At 41.7% G+C, this 18350-nt stretch overlaps 2 protein-coding genes across 2 annotated transcripts in view; one reads left to right on the top strand and one right to left on the bottom strand.

Annotated features, from left to right (window-relative positions):
- The window catches only part of LOC105278832 (alkaline phosphatase), a 181486-nt gene extending 179747 nt beyond the window's left edge, over window positions 1-1739 (bottom strand). The window contains exon 1 of the mRNA XM_011338232.3: window positions 1043-1739. The gene's annotated coding sequence lies outside the window, so the exon portion shown is untranslated. The remainder of the gene's footprint in view (window positions 1-1042) is intronic.
- Window positions 1740-1869: 130 nt separating this feature from the next.
- Window positions 1870-10762, top strand: LOC105278843 (sorting nexin-13). Its single transcript, XM_026968810.1, is given in 11 exon segments — window positions 1870-2060; window positions 3943-4055; window positions 4208-4307; window positions 4379-4465; window positions 4553-4677; window positions 4893-5457; window positions 5610-6762; window positions 6765-7183; window positions 7341-7529; window positions 7612-7826; window positions 7979-10762. Coding segments are annotated over 11 exon segments (3342 nt in total). The 5' UTR covers window positions 1870-2015; the 3' UTR covers window positions 8310-10762.
- Window positions 10763-18350: the final 7588 nt, after the last annotated feature.

Below are 18350 nucleotides of genomic sequence, written 5' to 3'. Positions count from 1 at the left end.
AACAAAACGCGCAATGGCTCTATGGCATGTAACTCTATATCCGCTGAAAATTGAGACATTGCGGTGGGTTATCTTTCAATCATTAAGCAGTAAATTACTTTTTTCCTCTTTTTGCGAACACGTTGGAGCAACACCTTTGTCACGTAATAAAGAATCAGTGGAAATCACTAGAAATTTATCAATAGAAATTTTTTCGTAGATCTCGACGAGACCCATACAATTATTTCTTAAAACTTCTCGTACGAAAAATGCCCATATAAGGGCTCGGACAAATTCTGAGCCACCACATGTATCAAGAATTACTGTAAAATTTTATCTGTTTTCGATATGTGAGAAATTGCGACAACTTTGTTGCTCGTGTGAAAGAGGTAAAATTTTGCATAACATCTTATCTTATTATTCACATCGCACAAATTATGAAAATTATTTTATAAAATTATTAAATGTAATATACAAATTATCCTTTCTCATAAACTTTAATTTCGAATGTTACGATAGAAAAAAAAGAAAGAATTATTTTATTATTCGCTTCGAGAGATTCGATTATTATTTAGTTGCTTATTTATTTTTATTATTATTATTATTTATTTATTTGATTATTATATGTATAATATTTATTTATTATTATTTATATGGATTTTGCACTTCAATCAGACTATCAATTGAGCCAAGTAAAATGCCGATATAATAATAATAATATATTTATAATAATGATAGTTATTATATGCAAGTTATTAAGTGCAAAATCCATATTCAATCATTAGCACATTGACAGCAAAAAGACCATTACATAATAATTTTCCAGGCAATAATATGTTAATATAATGCATACGCATAATAATCAGTTCCCAATATAACAATTCTATGAGTATCAAATTTCCATTTGCGTCATTACATTTATATTACATTACATACGTCAAATAACGCATAATGCATATAAAAAGACGCTTTCGGCCTGGAAGCCAAAGCGCCATTTTGTGCGATCAAAAGTCATGAACGGATTCGAGTAAAAGTGCTAACACTGACGAGTAAAAGTACTTACATTGATGATACGGGATCATCCGGGCATCATGTCGTCGATTGTTCATTGTCTATTGCATCGTTGCATGCGGAAGCACTTAACGCGAACAAAACTGCAAAACAACGCGGAGCGGTAGCACCGTAACTCGACGAGACGCGCGAAACACTAACGCGCAAAACGATGTTCCGCGGACTGCGCGAAATTATAAGCACTGGTTCTCGATTAAATCACTCATAATCGCGCGCGCTAATAACGCCCATTGTTGATCGTCCGCCGCCGAATTCCGTACCGTTCATCATTACACGCTCAAATCACTTTGAAACGGATAAAACTCGCGAAAAGTACAAAACAATTAACATAGAACGCGATGCGCGGAAAAACTGAAATTTCAACATGGCGCATATTATAAAGCGCGGCGCATGCGCCGCAAACATGATCCACGCTGACACATCGATGCTTTTCCACTTGAGCGATCTAATCACACTGATTAAATGAGAATTTTATAAATTTTCTTCCACATGTCTCGTGTAAAACGTTTTCCATCCGAAATATTCTCTAGATGCTTCGTACATTGCAGCAATTCCTTCTACCGTCGGAATCAGTGATCCTTGCGTCCCTCTGGCGACAGTATAGAAAACTACTGCACGCTTCGCGCGTATCGTTATCGACCAAGGAATAAAAGTGTTATAAATTTCACACAATTCGCTGCTGTTAGCAATCGAATCGAGACAGCGTGTTGCCGGCTTGCCGCGTCCGCCGACAGATAGCGCTCCTCCGGACCGACCGACTTACCGACCGAGGAGGAGGACGACGGGAACGGCGATGTCGGTGCGCGAGCACGCAGAATCGTGCGGGACCCGAAGACATGATGTCGTCCGACGTGCCACTCAGCGCAGCAAGCCGCAACGTCCACGGGGACGTAAATAAAGCGTCGCACAGTTGACCAGCCCGCCGAGTGTCATCACCGTCGCGCGATCCGCAATATGCGCGTTGAATGCGAACGTGCGACGACAACCGGTCCGCCGAGCAACCACCAAAGGTGCGTAAAAGCGGTTCCGTTCCCTGTAAACGCATCGTTTTTACTCACGCGTCTGCGGTGGGTCGCGGGACCCACGTTTCCCGTCCACGCGTCGTCGAGTCTCCCGTTCGTCTCTCGCGCGTTCTCGGGGTAGCGCGTGACGTGTAACGAGCACGCGCTCACGTCGCTCACGCGCGTATCAACACGTCAGTATGTGACAGTTTTGTGTATTGTTATTTGCATGAGGAGCAGGAGGAGGAGGAGGAGGGCGCGGTGCGGCGCGACGCGGTTAGAATGGGCAGCGGGGATAGGGGAGGAATATGTACGATAGTGTCAGTCGCGCATCGGCGGCTCCGGAGTCTGGACAATCGTCGCCGGCAACCGAGAATAGCGAATGAGGAGGCACGATCGATTTCCGTCCGAAAACGAGAGCCCGCGTGTGTGACGGTGTACAAACTGGCGGCGAGGAAGACGGGGAGCCGAGGTGAAAGTCACACGCGTTTGTCACGACGCGACGGGTCAGAACGAGCGGGACAAGCCAGGAAGGAGTCACCTGCGTTTCGCACGAGTGATCTTTCGTCCTTGCCACGAGGCATCTGGCTCTGGCTTCGCGCGCGTATCCTCGCTCCATAGCTCTACCATCCGCTATCCGCGAAGAGACGAAGATCGCACCTCGTGGAAGATATTATCGCGTAGATTTGTATCTTGAGAGTTGTACACTTTAGCCTTTGTATCTCAAGTGCCACGTCTCGAGAGAAACATCTTGAGCACGCACCCGTAATGAATCATTTGCCCAGTTGTTATCAATCTCTCATCTAGATAAGCCTTATCGCGCTCATTCCGCTGCTTGCACAGTTTTCCTTTTTTTTCTTCTTTCCTTTCTTTCTCTTTGTTTTGTGAAAGAATGCAATTTATCATTTTTCATCGGTCGCGTTCGTCCTTCAGTTGCAGAAAATTTGCGGCTTGATGTTCATAATAAATTGCGCGCAAATGTAGAGTCTCGGATGAAATAGCGTATGTGAGTATAGCGAACTGATAACCGTCATTAAACGCGCGCGCGCTGATTATAATGTTTATTTATAAATAGTTAAAAATCACGCTTATCAGTATGTTATATTTAACTACAAAAGCCTCAAAAAACAATTAATCAACAGAATAATTATCGCGTCATAAAAACCAATGTTTAGTTTACACTTTGTTGCAGTTGATACACGGAATACAAATTGTTGCTAAAACGCAACTGCAGATCCACCTTGCCATTCTTGCTACAAACGTGGTTTGTTATAACTAATCTGTGATTTACTAATACTTGGTTATTTTTATCGCCAGCATCATCAGTTCGTTTCAGCTACTAATAAACAAAGATCTGCTTTCGTCAGCTTTTTGTTTTGACGGTTTCGACACGCAGACTCGATTGTTGCTTAAATTCAATATTTTATTACTTTTATTTTAACCAGCATATTGCGCGCGCCATTGTTAGCACGTGTTAATTTACATTTAAAGTAAACTAAGCTTAGCGTTCCATTGCTATTCTAAATATACGCGAAGTATGAATTCTTATGAAGATTAAACAGAGTTCTATTCTAGCATTATCTGCTTTTGCAAACTCCTTGTTAAGTTCATTTGTATTTCTCTCTATCTTTCTTTATCCTCCTGCTGCCTATTTTCCCCGTTTCGAGTGATAAACGCTACTATTTGATAGGCGTACACGAGGAGGTGCTGATAAGACACCGCAGTCACATGGAAAAGTCTTAACAGTACATTTCTGCCGCATTATCTACGCACGACTCCGCGTCTTTCGAAATATTATAATTACAATGCATATTGGTGCGATCATGCGAACTTCCGTGCACCAGTATTGACATTTTTTTTAACGACTGATCATAGATTGTTATCTTTCCAGATGAACGTTCTATGGTATGGCGTTCTCGGAGCTGCCGCGTCTCTGCTTGTTTACATCCTCGGCATAGAAACGATCATTAAACTCCTCATCTGCTTGCTTGCATTAATTCTAGGGTAAGGTAGAAAGGAAACGTAGCTTACGTATGTATATAAAAGTTACAATCTGACATAAAATGTGCAATGCAAGGGGATAGTTAAATAAAGCTGAACGGATATTAAAAATCAGTGAGGCACGCATTAAGGAAAAAAAATACATTCTGTTGCAGGACGTTGGTCTGTGTATATAGGACGTACTCTCCAAATCTCGACGATGTAATTAAGTCTGAAAGAGAAGACTTAACTAAGAAGACTGAAAAGTTCCGGCAGGTGAGCCGAGATCTCATAATAATTATTATTCATACATTCAGCAAATAATATTCCATACATTCTATTTACAGTATATACTAGATCTATCTACAGAGAAGATGACATTTACGTTAGATAAGAGGATAACTGGTAGTCGTATCATTGATGAATCCCTGCAAGTACATACCCAATATTTAAAACAAACAATATTGTCCGGTTGCAACGATTAAATGAAAAATATCTAATCTGTCGGTTGCTGCTTTCAGGAAATATTGGATTTTTTAATCAGGGACTACGTAGAGCCATGGTATAGCGCTATTACGGATGATGAGGAATTTATTTATTCTGTTCGGGACACTGCTCAAAAAATCGCCATCAATGTCGCCAATCAGTACGTATAATAACGCCACTCTTAAAGTTCTTAAACAGTCTTAAGAAAAATGGTAATAAAATCAATTTATTTCTCTGAGATAATCAGTTTAGCCTCGAAATATTAAAGCATTCCGAAGCATTAAATACCATTTGTGCTAAATACAACTCATAAGAAATTGCTTAGTATTGATTAAAAAAAAACCTTTTACTATTCAATGCTGATGTATAAAACAGGGTCAAGAGCGTCGATTGGATACCCTACTTGACCACACGGCTCGTTGACGATGCAGCTTCGCACGTCAGGCTGTATCGGCAAGCAACCGCACGGATGAAGCAATTACGGTCCACCAGAATTCAGAAGGGTAGCGCCAGCTCGAGCACGTCGGGCGGGACGCCGAAGAAAACGCCCACCCATCGCAGGAACAAAAGCGAAACCGATGTATCCTGGTACTCGCAGTCGAAATTTTACATACCCAACTTGTCGTCGCTCACCGAGCCAATCGAGTCGTCTGGCGATGAGAAGGAGGACGAGTCGCTCGAGAAGATATTTTTCGACCTCGAGGTGCAAATGGAGAACAATCTGATATGCAGGGACCTGGTGTGCACGAACGACACTCAGGAGTTGGAGTTCCTGGGCGAGATATCAGAGATCCTCCTGTACCTGGTGCTACCCAAGTCGGACTTCGATTGTTTAACTACGAGATTTATGTTAAGGGAGTTGTTAGTGAACGTTATAATCAGACCGTTGTTAGATCTGTTCTCCGATCCTGATTACATTAATCAGGCATGTATATGGCTGGTAAGTACAACGAAATCTTTATAAATATCTTGATGCAACGAGTTTTGATTGAAAATCTTCGCAATAAGTTTAGTAAAGAGCTTTTTTGAGCTTACTGAAAAATTCTTATATCTTATTGTACTGAATTGTAACGTTATTTTTTTTCATTTCAGTGTACTAAGGATGGTGGTTTACCAAGTGATATCTTTCTAACAGTAATTAGAATAACGGATAACTTAGATGAATTAGTGGCGACGAAGAATATAGTCTGCAAGGAAATAGCGCATCTACGCTCCAAGGATTCAGGTGGAGAGGACGATCTGTCGGTGAAGCAGCAGCTGAACAGTCTACTTTACGTGAAGAAAATCCTAGAGACGCGGATCATCGGCATGCAGGAGGGTTTAGAGACGGAGGCAGACGGGATCGGTGCCCAGCAGGAATGGAATAGGCTGCTCATACCGGGCCAGAAGCTGGTCAACTTACCGTTAGACGAATTGCTGAAGAATAATATCACGCTCAGTTACTTCATCGACTATATGACCTCCATAAACGCGGAGGCGTACTTGTTCTTCTACCTGAACGTGTACGGATGGAGAGTTTCAGCTGAGCAACAGATATCGGACATAGAACTTCAGAAGATTCAGAGCGCTCAGTCCGGCGCGAGCATGATCGGTACCAGACGTAAGAACGCGGATCTGGACAATCTCAAGGAGGCGGCGACGAAGATCTATCAACAATACCTGAGCGACAAAGCATCGCCCAGGCTGCAGCTAGACGACGCGCTGGTAAGAAGTTTACTAGCAAGGACGAGAACGGAATCGGTCAAGGAGACGTGGTTCGATGAGCTGCGAAATTGCTGCTACGAGAAGCTGCAGAGCGAGGACAGGTTCCTGCCAGGCTTCAAGAGATCGCTGGCCTATGTCAAGCTGCTCGCCGAACTAGATCTCTTGAAGGATCCCGTGTCCGAAGACGACGCAAAGTCCTTGGACAGCATAAGCTTGTCCAGCACGAACAACGAACTGGACACCCTCGAGGAGTTGTCCGAGAATACGTGCAAGAATAACGATACTAAATCCGCGAAGGAGGTTGCTAAAAAATCAAGTTCCTCGACGAGTCTAACAAGCATGGGCGAGGCTAGCGAGAGCAGACCGTCCGACGAGGTTGATGCGGGTACGAGTGATCTTAGGGCCATGAAAAACGCATCCAAGGGATTCACCGCGGAAATCGATCAGCTCGGTGATAGGAAGGACATTGCGTTCGACGCGGAGGCAACAAGCGCCGAACAGTTCGTCAAGTTGGATGAGAACAATTACGATCAGAACGCGATTAAAAGCTGCAACAGGGCCGTTTCGAGATCACCGCCATTATCATAGAGACTGGCATCGTCAGAGACGATCGCGGAAAAACGTACGGCATATACGCCGTAGCGGTTACGAAGAACTACGACTCGGGCTATAAGGAGAAGTGGCACATCTACAGACGATACTCCGACTTCTACGATCTGCACCAGAAGATCAAAGATAAGTATTTCGATCTGGCGAAGATACCGTTCCCGGCGAAGAAGACGTTCCACAACATGGAGCGCACCGTGTTGGAGAAACGGATGGTGATGCTGAACGTCTGGCTGTGCCAACTAACAAAGCCCGCGATTATGGACGGTCACATGGGACTGCAGAATCTGTTGTTGGCCTTCTTGGAGCAAGGGGATTACGATAAAGGCGTCACCGGTGGCCAAATATCGAGAACGGTAAGTTCGATCGATCAAAACACGATTGCAATCTGTTTATTCATTTAAATATGAAACGATTAATTATATTAAATTTTAATAACAATTTTTACAGCCTTTTTCAAATCTCTGCATTGTATATCGGAAAAATAACATTATATCTGACGTCAATTTACAGATAGACACCTTGATGAATCCCCTGAAGACGTCCATGAAGAGCGTTACGCAGGCGGTGAAAACGATGCCGGACAATATGTTGAGTACGGTGGACGGCGTAATGGACAATCTGAGCAAATTCTTTGGCAATCCCAAGAAAACGACCATATTTTACGAAAATACCAAAGTTGGTGCCAGTCTCGATACAGAGGTACGTCGAGGTGTATCGCAACTTCGTTTGGAAAATTATGAAAATCAAGTTAATCAATTAATCGCCCGTTTTGCGTTTCCAGACTGATGACAATATTCCATTGCGTATCATGCTGCTGTTAATGGACGAAATCTTTGACCTGAAAGTGCGGAATCAATGGCTGAGACGTCGAATCATAACGCTGCTGCGGCAAATCATTCGTACGATGTTCGGAGACATAGTAAATAGGAGGATAGTAGAATACGTGTCGGTTTTGACCAGTCCGTCGAAAGTTGCGGGATATTTACGTTTGTTTAAGTAAGCAGCTACCATCGACGCATTAAATGCAATATTCGTAGAATTGACAACAAATCTGTCGTTAAAATTGTTTCAATACGTTTCAAAAATCAAATCTGAAGTTTGTACATAGTTGCAATTTCGTTGCAATGAATTGAATGTAATTTTCACAGGAACAGCTTCTGGCCGAATGGCGTGAAAGCGGAAAGTAAACCGCCGCGCGACACGGAAATGAAGAACAGAACGCGAGTGGCAGCTAAGATAGCCTTACTTTCGTGTCTCTCGGACGAATTGAAACATATCCTAGGCAGCGAGACGACGAGGCGCGGACTGCTGAGGGTGTTCGAGCTGTTCCAGCGGCCCGTGCTAAACAGGAGACTGCTGTACGTACTACTGGAAGGCATCGTGGAGACTCTGTATCCACAGAACAATTTAGTGACGGTCTTCAGGAAACTGTACTCGGTATCGCCGAGAGTGAAGAGTAAAAGCAAAACGAAGTCTTGATGGAGGAACAGGACGGACTGATGTCCGAACGCAATGGTGCAGGAGCGGCCCGACCGTAATCGAGACAACTCACGGGATTAGAAGTTACGTCGACTTCATTACTGATCTTCAATAGGGATACACACTTCTTCTGGGTAGTTTAGAGATCTACGATATTAAGAAAATACTCGTGCAAACTGTCCAAGATTTAAAAAAAATATATATATTTGACCCTTTCGCTGCGGCGCGCTCCAACCAAAACGCGCTCGTCGTGTGTACGACACGATATTATACAACGACGAAGATGACCGAGATCGAGAAGATGGTCGCGAGTGCAACAGTAGTTTTCCATACAAGATACGTACTTATGGTTAGAATATTAGTAAGATTCTTGAAAAGCCAAATGAATCAGCGTGAGAGTCAACATGCTAAATAATTTTTGTAAAGTTGTCCACATACAATTCAAGTTCTTGTCATAAAGATATTTAACAATCGCAAAGCGATTTCGAGACGGGATTCTTACGTATATATGTTGACTTTGATCACCTCACAATGTACGGCAAGAGAGAAGCTACTTTTGCACGAAGTATATGTGCATCGTACGTAGCGGAAGGGTTAAGATATTTGTGTCTTTGACACCCATTGGGCTCTTGATATCTATCTTCACTCCTATCTCTGCGACAAAATATTTGAAAATTAAGAGGACATATTTCATTTCACAATACGACCAATCATGTATTTGATAGATATCGCAACTTTTGTAATGTTAAATGTTCTCGATTATTTCTCAGAGAAAAAATTTCACTTTGTTTCTTATCTTAAAGTTCCAGTGATTTTCCACATACTAATTATAATGCTTATACTTAATGTACTTAATATGTTTGATAGATCAGATTCTCATTCTCTTTACAGATTTTTATTTCATCACTATCATTTTCGAGGCAAAATATAAAGTGTTGAAACGTTAAAATCCAGTCCAGCTCGCTAGATGTAAATATTTCTATATTTTATATTTCATACTTTATATTTTCTATATTTCATAAAATATTGAAGAAGTACTGAAATCAAACGTGTGACAGTCGGTCACGCTCTAGTTAAGCTTAAAACGCAGTAGCAGCTTTATTTGAGCTCAATGGGTTAATGAGATGATCAATCGCTAAGCTTATGGAGATATTACTGGATGTCGTTTATTTTTTAAACATTCCTCTGAGCAGTGCAAAGTGCACACGTACGCCATTGCAACGGACACCCGTCGCGCCTATAGTTTTCGACAGGGAACAAAACGAAAGTCGTACGCTTTCATATATCGACGATTTATATACGTTTAAGGATGCACACGACGGAAAAGTTCCAACCTGTTGATTTCTCTCTATTTGGATTACTTCCAAACGGAAGTGTGTTAAAAATATCGCAAATTTAAAATGAAATACTCTCGAAACGTTCGTGTACGTAATGTGAAAATGCATGAGAAATGAATATAAATTCCCTTAAAAAATAAGAGATAGTACCTTAGGCTTTTTAGAAAAATTAATTTCACAATATTTCATCAGAAAATTTAAGCTAACGGGATATGCAAGTTGTAGCTCTCTCTTCGAACATACCCTCGTTAGATCATTTAGTAGATCCTTTTTTACGTACACTAAGAGAAATTTCCCATATCTGCCAAATGCAATAAAAATTGTAATACTCTCAAACAGAAAGCACGCTGAGCAAAGTCCATAGTTGGCGTGATAGACGGAGCTTTTCCGGGTGTGTGCAACTATTGGAAGTGATCTAGTGGCCAAAAAGTATAATATCGATTTCAATTGCGTAATTGCGAGCCTGCAACTCGGCTCGCCAATCTCGTTGATATTACACGTTGATATTAAACGTAGGATAATATTAAAGAAAAAGAAAACTTGCGGATATTCTTTGTGATTACCTCGTAGGGGAACACAATATGGTCCACGTGGAAACATTCCATTTGCCGCACCGAATAGTTAGCTAATTTGTCCTTTTTACAACTGTCCTCAAAACTACAACGTAATACATACATGGGCGTAAAGACAACACTGTTTTTCACGCATCGCGCACATCACATGTTGTACATCACAGTTTACTTAAGTTCCAAGAGACGTAATACGAAGAATGCAATCAATTTAGACGTATAATTTATCGCAGACGTTATACTTAATTATATTTATATTGGACTACTCCGGAGTTTATCTGTGCCATTCGGTTGAGTAGTGCCTATCTATTTATTAGAGAAAAATTATGATTGTAAGAGCGGTTTTGATGGCGCTCTTTTGGACATTTTGCTCCTTTTTCTAGAAATTTACAAGGTCTCGATTGACTCCATTCATCAAGAATGCAAATCACGACTGTATAAAAATTGTTGTACATTACTCTATCGTACGTCTGTATATAAAGTTATTTCTATCTCATGTTAAAACGCCATACTTATCATGTTTACTTATTAAAGGGACTATTTATAACTTGGGGTAGTTCCCATTTTCATCCCTAAATGCATCTCCGTGTTCCAACCGTGCACACATCTTTTTTTGTAGACAAATATAACCAATGTCCCGTGATGCATGCAATAACCGATTTTAGCAACGGGACTTTCCTCTTCTTGGAACGCATTATATTTACATTATTTATCCTAGAGCATAATTATATATAGTATAAAAAATTATGCTCTAGGAAAAATAGGGGAAATCTCTTAAAAACTCGTGAAGAGAATTAGTCCACGAATTGAATAATTAAGAATTAATATCTTAATGTAAAAACTAAAACAGTTAATTTTTACTTAATTTTTTCAAGTTTTTAGAGGAATGAAGGAATCAGCTTGTGCAGCAGTTTTAAATTTTCACGTTCAAACAATCGGTAGTGTACCCATGTTGGGATAGCCACGAATCGAGGTGAATGTTTCTGGTCCTCGGTTTGGCTGATCTCAGTCGGCTGCCGCCGATTGAAACAACCGAGCTCAATTGTCGGGCACGTCTGGGTCTCCCGCTTTGTCGTTGACGAGTAAGAAGCGAAAGCAAAGAATGTGCGACAATAGACGAGGGTGTTCGAAAACAAAAGAAGTTTATTACCGGGCCTGCCAGAAGAGCGCGCGGGGGCCGCCACCGCAAAACCGGGGGAGGTAGAAAGGGATGCTCGGCATAGGAGGACGAAGAGGGGTCAAGCGGCGGTTCCGCTACGAGCATCCCCCTCGTACTTTGTACCGCTTCTCCCTTAACTAGAACTTTATGATGCACTTGGGATGCAGTCTTTTAAACGCTCGGATGGAAAACGGAAAAGTTGCCGAGCAAGAAACATTTTAGACGGCGCTAATAAAAAATACCGTGAAATATAAATCATCATTCTTTAAGAGAACTATATAACAATTATTTCTACAAGTTTCTTTTCTTCATTCTTCGTTTATTACTTAAAGCAAAACTTAGAGTTTCTCAGAGTCGAGAAAAATATATCAAGGCTCCGAGATTTAAACCAGGGTACTTTGCTTGCCAGCCGACCACTTTAGACTACTCGAACTCCTCATACCAACGAGATGAACTCTTAACTAGGCTAAACATAACTCTGCCTACAGAAAGTATTAAATAAAGACAGAATTATATTAGTAAAAAATAAAATACTTGGAGGATGAAATATTTTTACGTTTCCAAATTTTTGCGTGCTTCCCTGACATTTCGCTGGGGTGTAAAGTAGCGTCGCGGGGAAAGAGGGGGCAATGAAGCGAAGATTGGGGGGACAGCGTCGAGGGCTTCGCGCGACACGAATGCTGGAAGGTACGCGGGGCGAAGGACGAGGGCAGCAAAAGAAAGGAAGAGAAAGAGAGAGCGAGGAGGGGCAGAAGGAAAGCGAGAGGACGAGGGCCATTGTGCGAAAAGAATCGGGTACCACGTGCATGTATGTGTTTCCAGAAGGGAGTTCGTCTGTGGCATGGCGCGGCCCCCGGGCTTTCTGTCAAAAAGAAGAGGGTGGGGGAGAGAAGAGTGAAAGAGAGGGGACAGGGGGAAGTAGCGGCCATACGTGAGCGACTACCGAACGGCCCTCGCTTGCTCTAACGAAAGAAAATCGATATGCATGATTCACGCACGCGAGAGCGTGCCGAAGGGGGTTGGCGGGGGACGAGCAGGACGCTCTTGCGAGGGGAGAGAGAGAGAGAGAACAAGGAGGGGCGAAAGAAAGTCGTGTGACGGAGGAAGAGAACTAGAAGGGCGAGAGGGGGCTCGCACTCCCTGGCAGCGCACTTCTCTTCCCTCGACCGCCACGTTCTCGAAGCGCACGGGGGACGAGCCTCCGGGTGCTACAACGTAGAGTAGTGGAGTACACACACACATAATGCAATGCGCGCGCGCTCGCTCGCTCGTACTCGCATGATGGGAAGGGGTATATCCCCGCGATGCTACCCCCTCGGTCACTCGATCAGTCGTGTCCGAGGTATCCGCGCTGTGTCATAAACCGTCGCGTCAACGCCGCGTGTTCTCTTGGCCGGCGCTACGCGCCACTTCCGGTTAACCGAGTTTCTTCCCCTTTCGCTCCCCCAACGGATAGCCGTTCGAAAACTTCATTCCTCCCGCGCTTTCCGTGGGTACGGGAGAAACACGGACGCCTTTATCACGCGTGAATCGTCGCACTCTCGTGGCACATCAAGCACTGCCAGGCTGAAGTTCATCGAAATTACGTCAATTTCGTTGTCCGAATTATCCAAATTTCGGCGTCCACGAACTCCGGAAGTGTGTTCTTTCGAACAAAGTGCTATAAGATTACTGCGTGCGGTACAAGATCGTGGGTTATTGTAAAATTTTAAGTCCTGCGATATATTATGTGTAAACTACAAAACATTAATTAGAGATTATGGGAATGTTGAGAAATGCTGATGATCATCCATTAATCGATTGGACAGTTTTATGGTGCATATTCCTCTTGCCTTAAATATGATTTCCTGAATATATGTAGTATTTAAATTACACAAGTTGTTCTCGTAAAATTATGCCAAAGTTAAAAGTTTTAAGGTAATCTTAAAACATTTCTCAATTTTTCATAAAAGTACTGTGATTTGACATAAATTTAAAAGTGTTTCACTGGAAACTAAAACAGATAATTCTGTAGAAGACTTTCAAAAACGATACTGTGGAGGTTGTAAAAATCACTGTTTTATGCGCTATTACTTCACGCACTTCTACTTAATTAGATCTCGTAATTAGAGCGAGTCTAAAAGGAGGGCTCGGAACGAGTGATGAAACTTGGAGAACGAAGCACCCTTCGCCAACGCGACTGCGCGTTTTCCCGCCACGAGGTATAGTACGGAGATATAGTAAGAACGGGGTAAGAATGAATGGAACTGGAGAGTGAATCAATCCACTAATATCGTTCACGTTACAAAGCATTGTTTTCCTGGCGAAAATAATCAATCTCTGAATATCTTAAAAATTATCGAATATGTCTCTTCGCTTCTCTAAATACAATTAAACTAATTACCCATACGTTAATACTTTTCACATTTTACATTATTATATTGTAAAAAGTTAAATAAGCTGATTCTCAAAATGATAAAAAAATTTCTTTGTAAATATCGAAATCAATTACATATATTACATAAATTAAAATAAAATTGCTCAATCATACATAAAATAATAAAAAGCAAAAAGCTAAATAAAGTTTTAGACGCAAATATCGATATGATTAAAAATATCATATCATGCTCGAAGAATCGAAAATAAAAAATTAACAATTATGCATAAAGCAACGCTTAAAATTCACATACAATCTGGAATGAGTAGATGTAGGAGTGAATGATCCGTCTCCATTTATGAGATAAATCATCGAGTACGGAAACACTTGGGCTCCTTTGCGCAATCGTTATGCTCGCTCGAAGCCTGCGGCGCGTGTTACGGGCACCGTAATGGGATTACGAAAGGGACGCGTGCAGATCGATTACGTGTAAACGGCGAGCGACAGCGGCCAACTTTTCCACCCATAGAATTGGTATGACTCAGAAAAGCCGGTAACGTTGTGCGCGAGAAAAAAATTTGTATGCAGCGCGTAGAGGCTGCATGACGCATCCCAAGCTCCGAAGAGTGTGCGTCTTGGAAAGTTAACTTTCTTCTGTCCGCGAATACTCTCATCAATTCAGAGTTCGATTTCCGTGCGTGAGTGAAATTTAATTTGAAAGAGAACGTAATAGAAAATAATCAAAATAATAAAACAAAACAAGAAGATAATGAAGAAGATAAGCATTTCAGCCTTGTCACTTGATCTCAAGTGGACTTCAATAAATCTTTTATTTAAAGATCAATTAGTAAAAAGATCGAAAGACCTAAACATCTAAATATTAACAGAAACGTGTCTTTTATCTATATTTTATTTATATAGCTATAGTTTTGCGTAAACATGTAATAATCAAAACAAATGTCAAACCGGGTAATATTATCTTTTCGAATCGGGTCAATGAACGAAAATGCGATGGAGGACAGCACAATAGATACGAGGACAGAGGGGAACCTCGAGCATTATCGATCCGCGTTGTAATCGAAGGATCAAGGATTATAGCCCATTTGTCGAGAAGTCACGAAATAGTAATCGGTCGGGTTCACGTCACAGGGGGTGTTTGGGGCAGGATGACTCGACGCGGCCGCATGAGGGTGGCCCGATGTTCGTTCAGGAGGGTGGCTCCGGGGATTTCGATGCAAGACGTGCGGCGTCGCGACGCGACGCGGGTCGACACAATGTTAACGTATCCTTACCGCCGATTTTCTTTTTCTCCCTCGTCATTTTGCATTCTAACTTGATAATTTTCCCACGCAACACCCAAGCAATATCCGCCATTACATATACATTCCATGTACTTTTACATTACTCTCCATGTCGCCGCACTTCCTCCTTCCTGATTTTTGTTACTCGCTTTTATCCGTGCCGACGTTGACGCGATACGCGCGAGTAACGTAAGCGAAGAAAACGGGGAAAATGACGTCGGCCTGCGGTCGCCCGGATCTGGTTCCGAAACGAGATACGCCTGAGAGAGACTCGAGATAAACAAATGTGTCGCGTCTCCGCGAGAGACGATAGAGAAACTAGTACGCGATCGGCGTTCGATACCTGCTTATCGATCACCATCAATCAACACGTAAGTGCCCAGAATGTGATTTCGTACGCACTACCAGGCGATTTTACGCAACGTTTTGAGGACAGCTAACATTTTCGTGGAATTATTAGTTTTGTGGAGTAAGTATAATATCTTGCATTGCTCGAGTAAAGCAGAATGTTGTTTTTTCGAAGTTATTCTGATCGAAACTGAGAACGAAAGAATTTCTGAGTCGTCTCTCAGTCACAGAGTTGGACCGTTAAATGATAAAAAAATCTTATTTTATTTACACATTTTGTAGATCTTATTTTATTAAAATTAACCATATACATAAAAAGCTTACGTTAACAATGGCAAAAGAAATTATAAAAATCTTGTTTTAATATACATTTTCATGTGCTCGTATTTTAAAATTTAGTGTAGTCTTGTTTTATGAGGAAACTGTTATACTTTTCCGTAGAAAACTTCAAATTACCCTTCAAGTTTTTACCTCTTCCCATTTCTGCGTTCTCTTCCATTTTAACGTTGAACTGCAAAAATTAATAGTAAATTCGAATATCCGAATGTATATAGAATACGGATTCGCTTCGCAGCACGCTGAAGTCAAAACGCCTTTCCAATATGCTGGATAACACCTGCACGTTGTTGGAAAATATGCCCTTAGCGCGAGCATCTGCTCCAACGCGATCTACTGGCCCATTTCCAGCTGCGCTGCGTGTTCCGGAAGCGTGCCGCTCAATTAATTATAAATTATCCGAAATGCCTGAAAAAAAAGCTATTACCTTTGCCCACATCCCTTTGCCCAACAACAAAATGGACACTGTGAGCAGAAAATACGAAATCGTAGCACTCACTGTCACAAATAAACTCTAACAAATGAAGTTTTGATGTCACTCGGATAAACTCAAAATTTTAATATGTTTTGGAACATTTCTGAAAATTATTCCGGATACTATATTATATTTTATGTATCAAAGAAATATTAATTATTCTTGTTTAATTTTTATTTCTTTCGATACCTTTAACGATTTCTTCTTCATATGCGCGTGAAGAAGAATACGATTTGTTACCAAGATAAAATGGATATATACCAAGCAATAAATAATTCTCTGGTAATAATTTACAGAAAAGAAAGATTTGAATCGATAACAATGTAAAAAAGAAGAAAAAGATACGTTTAATTAGCGCATCTTAATTTCAAGTATATTTGTGACACTGAAAAAACGTAGGAAAGATATTCGGCAGGTAGGATTGCGTTTTAAATATTACAAATACGTAGAAGACGCGTAAAGAGATGCGTAGGTAATAATGTAGTTGTCCTCAGCCCCAAGGCCGACTTTGCACTTTGAGAACACCTGTCTCACATTTCTTTAAAAATCGCATGGAGGCTATGAAAGGATAAAAGGAACAACTTGCTTCGGTGCGGCACACAAACACTTGCGTTTATACCTATAATCTTGATAAGAAAATTCTCATTAATGAAAAGCAGAGATTCATAATCAGATAGCTACATTTATCACATAATGGGCATAATGAACTGGTATCAGACGAACATAAAAAATATTAAAGATCTATCACAAATGTTAAATAAGAATATGAATCCATAAAAATTTTACTAAACGTACTTTTCGAGAAAAGCGATCAACAAAACTTGTTTTTCAATTTGCATTTGTATCTGTATTTATAATACATCCATCGATATTCTCTCTTTTGCATCTTCCTCCACATCACATATCACAATCACATATCACATTACATAATTATCGATTATCTCGAAATACGGCAGAGCGGCTAGCGTGATGAATAAAAACAAAACCGTTGTTGTGTGCACCAGGAAGGAGGGCAGGGTATGAAAAGAGAGCGCGAGCAAGACTAGAACAGTAGTAGACTAGAAAGAGGGATGGTGGCAATTTGCACTCAGCACAGAAAGAGAGAACAGAACCGATATCTAATATCCCGCCGCGTTATTACGCTCGAGGTAGTCTGGAGTAAGAGGGAAACGGGGTTCGTTGACGACTGAGGGCACAGGGGGGAAGGGGCAGGTTGCAAGGTGTAGACTTACTTTGGACTCCGGTGTGGAATTACCGTACTTTATATTCAGCTCTAATATTAAGTTACCACTTTGCTTTACGGCAAGTGAACAGGTCGCCTGCATATAGGAAGCCATCCGAGCGCTCCTGGGACAGTCTGTCCCATCCGTTTGGGCCCACCTACAAATAACAACATTCGTTCGTTCATATGGGGAGAAACACCTCACGTGCACCGATGGCGTTACACCCCCGCACTCTGATCGATACACACGTGTCTCTCTTTTATTCGAATTCCCCTCTCTCTCGCTGTTCCAGCGCGTTAATAAGTTCCAATCGTTCTCTCGGAGACGCGTGCATCGTCCTCAAACTTTTAATTATTTAAGTCTCGAACACGAGGTCGATCCGAGAGTCGGTGCTACAACTCGTCTCGAATTACTTGTACGCCTACATTACACCTCATCAATCTCAAATATCCTGCGTTTATTCCCCCTCGAAACATCGACTGGGACTCCTTTCGTCAGCGGCTGTGCTCCCGTTGCTCCGGCCATGGGGAGAAGGTATAAGCGTCCGGCGCCCCGCGTCCACCATCCCCCCGTTCGTTCATCGTGTTATTCACCTCGTGCAGCGACCGACTGCACCCTCTGCAAGCGGCCAAAATTCCGTGGTCTTCAAAGTCGAAATGAAACGAAGAGGTATGTGGCATCGCAAGGAACAATTTGATCAAGGGGGAGGGATTAAATTTGCTTATGTAAAACTGAAAAATAAGAATTGGATTTCGGACTGTTTGACACGTACAATAGCGGGTGACGTTCATCGTAGTTTTCCGGATCCTTGACCTTTCTCCGACGAGTATCGTCTCTAGTAAGGCTTCATACGATAATCTTGCTTGAAAGGAATCTGTTCCATCATCAGTTTCTCGTAAAGAACTTTACGTCACGATAGAAAGTGAAAGAATTTCTA

The sequence above is a fragment of the Ooceraea biroi genome, chromosome 4 (genome assembly GCF_003672135.1).
Source record: "Ooceraea biroi isolate clonal line C1 chromosome 4, Obir_v5.4, whole genome shotgun sequence".
Lineage (NCBI taxonomy): Eukaryota > Metazoa > Arthropoda > Insecta > Hymenoptera > Formicidae > Ooceraea > Ooceraea biroi.
The sequence above is the reverse complement of the archived record's forward strand: the minus strand, read 5'-3'. Positions and strand labels throughout refer to the sequence as shown.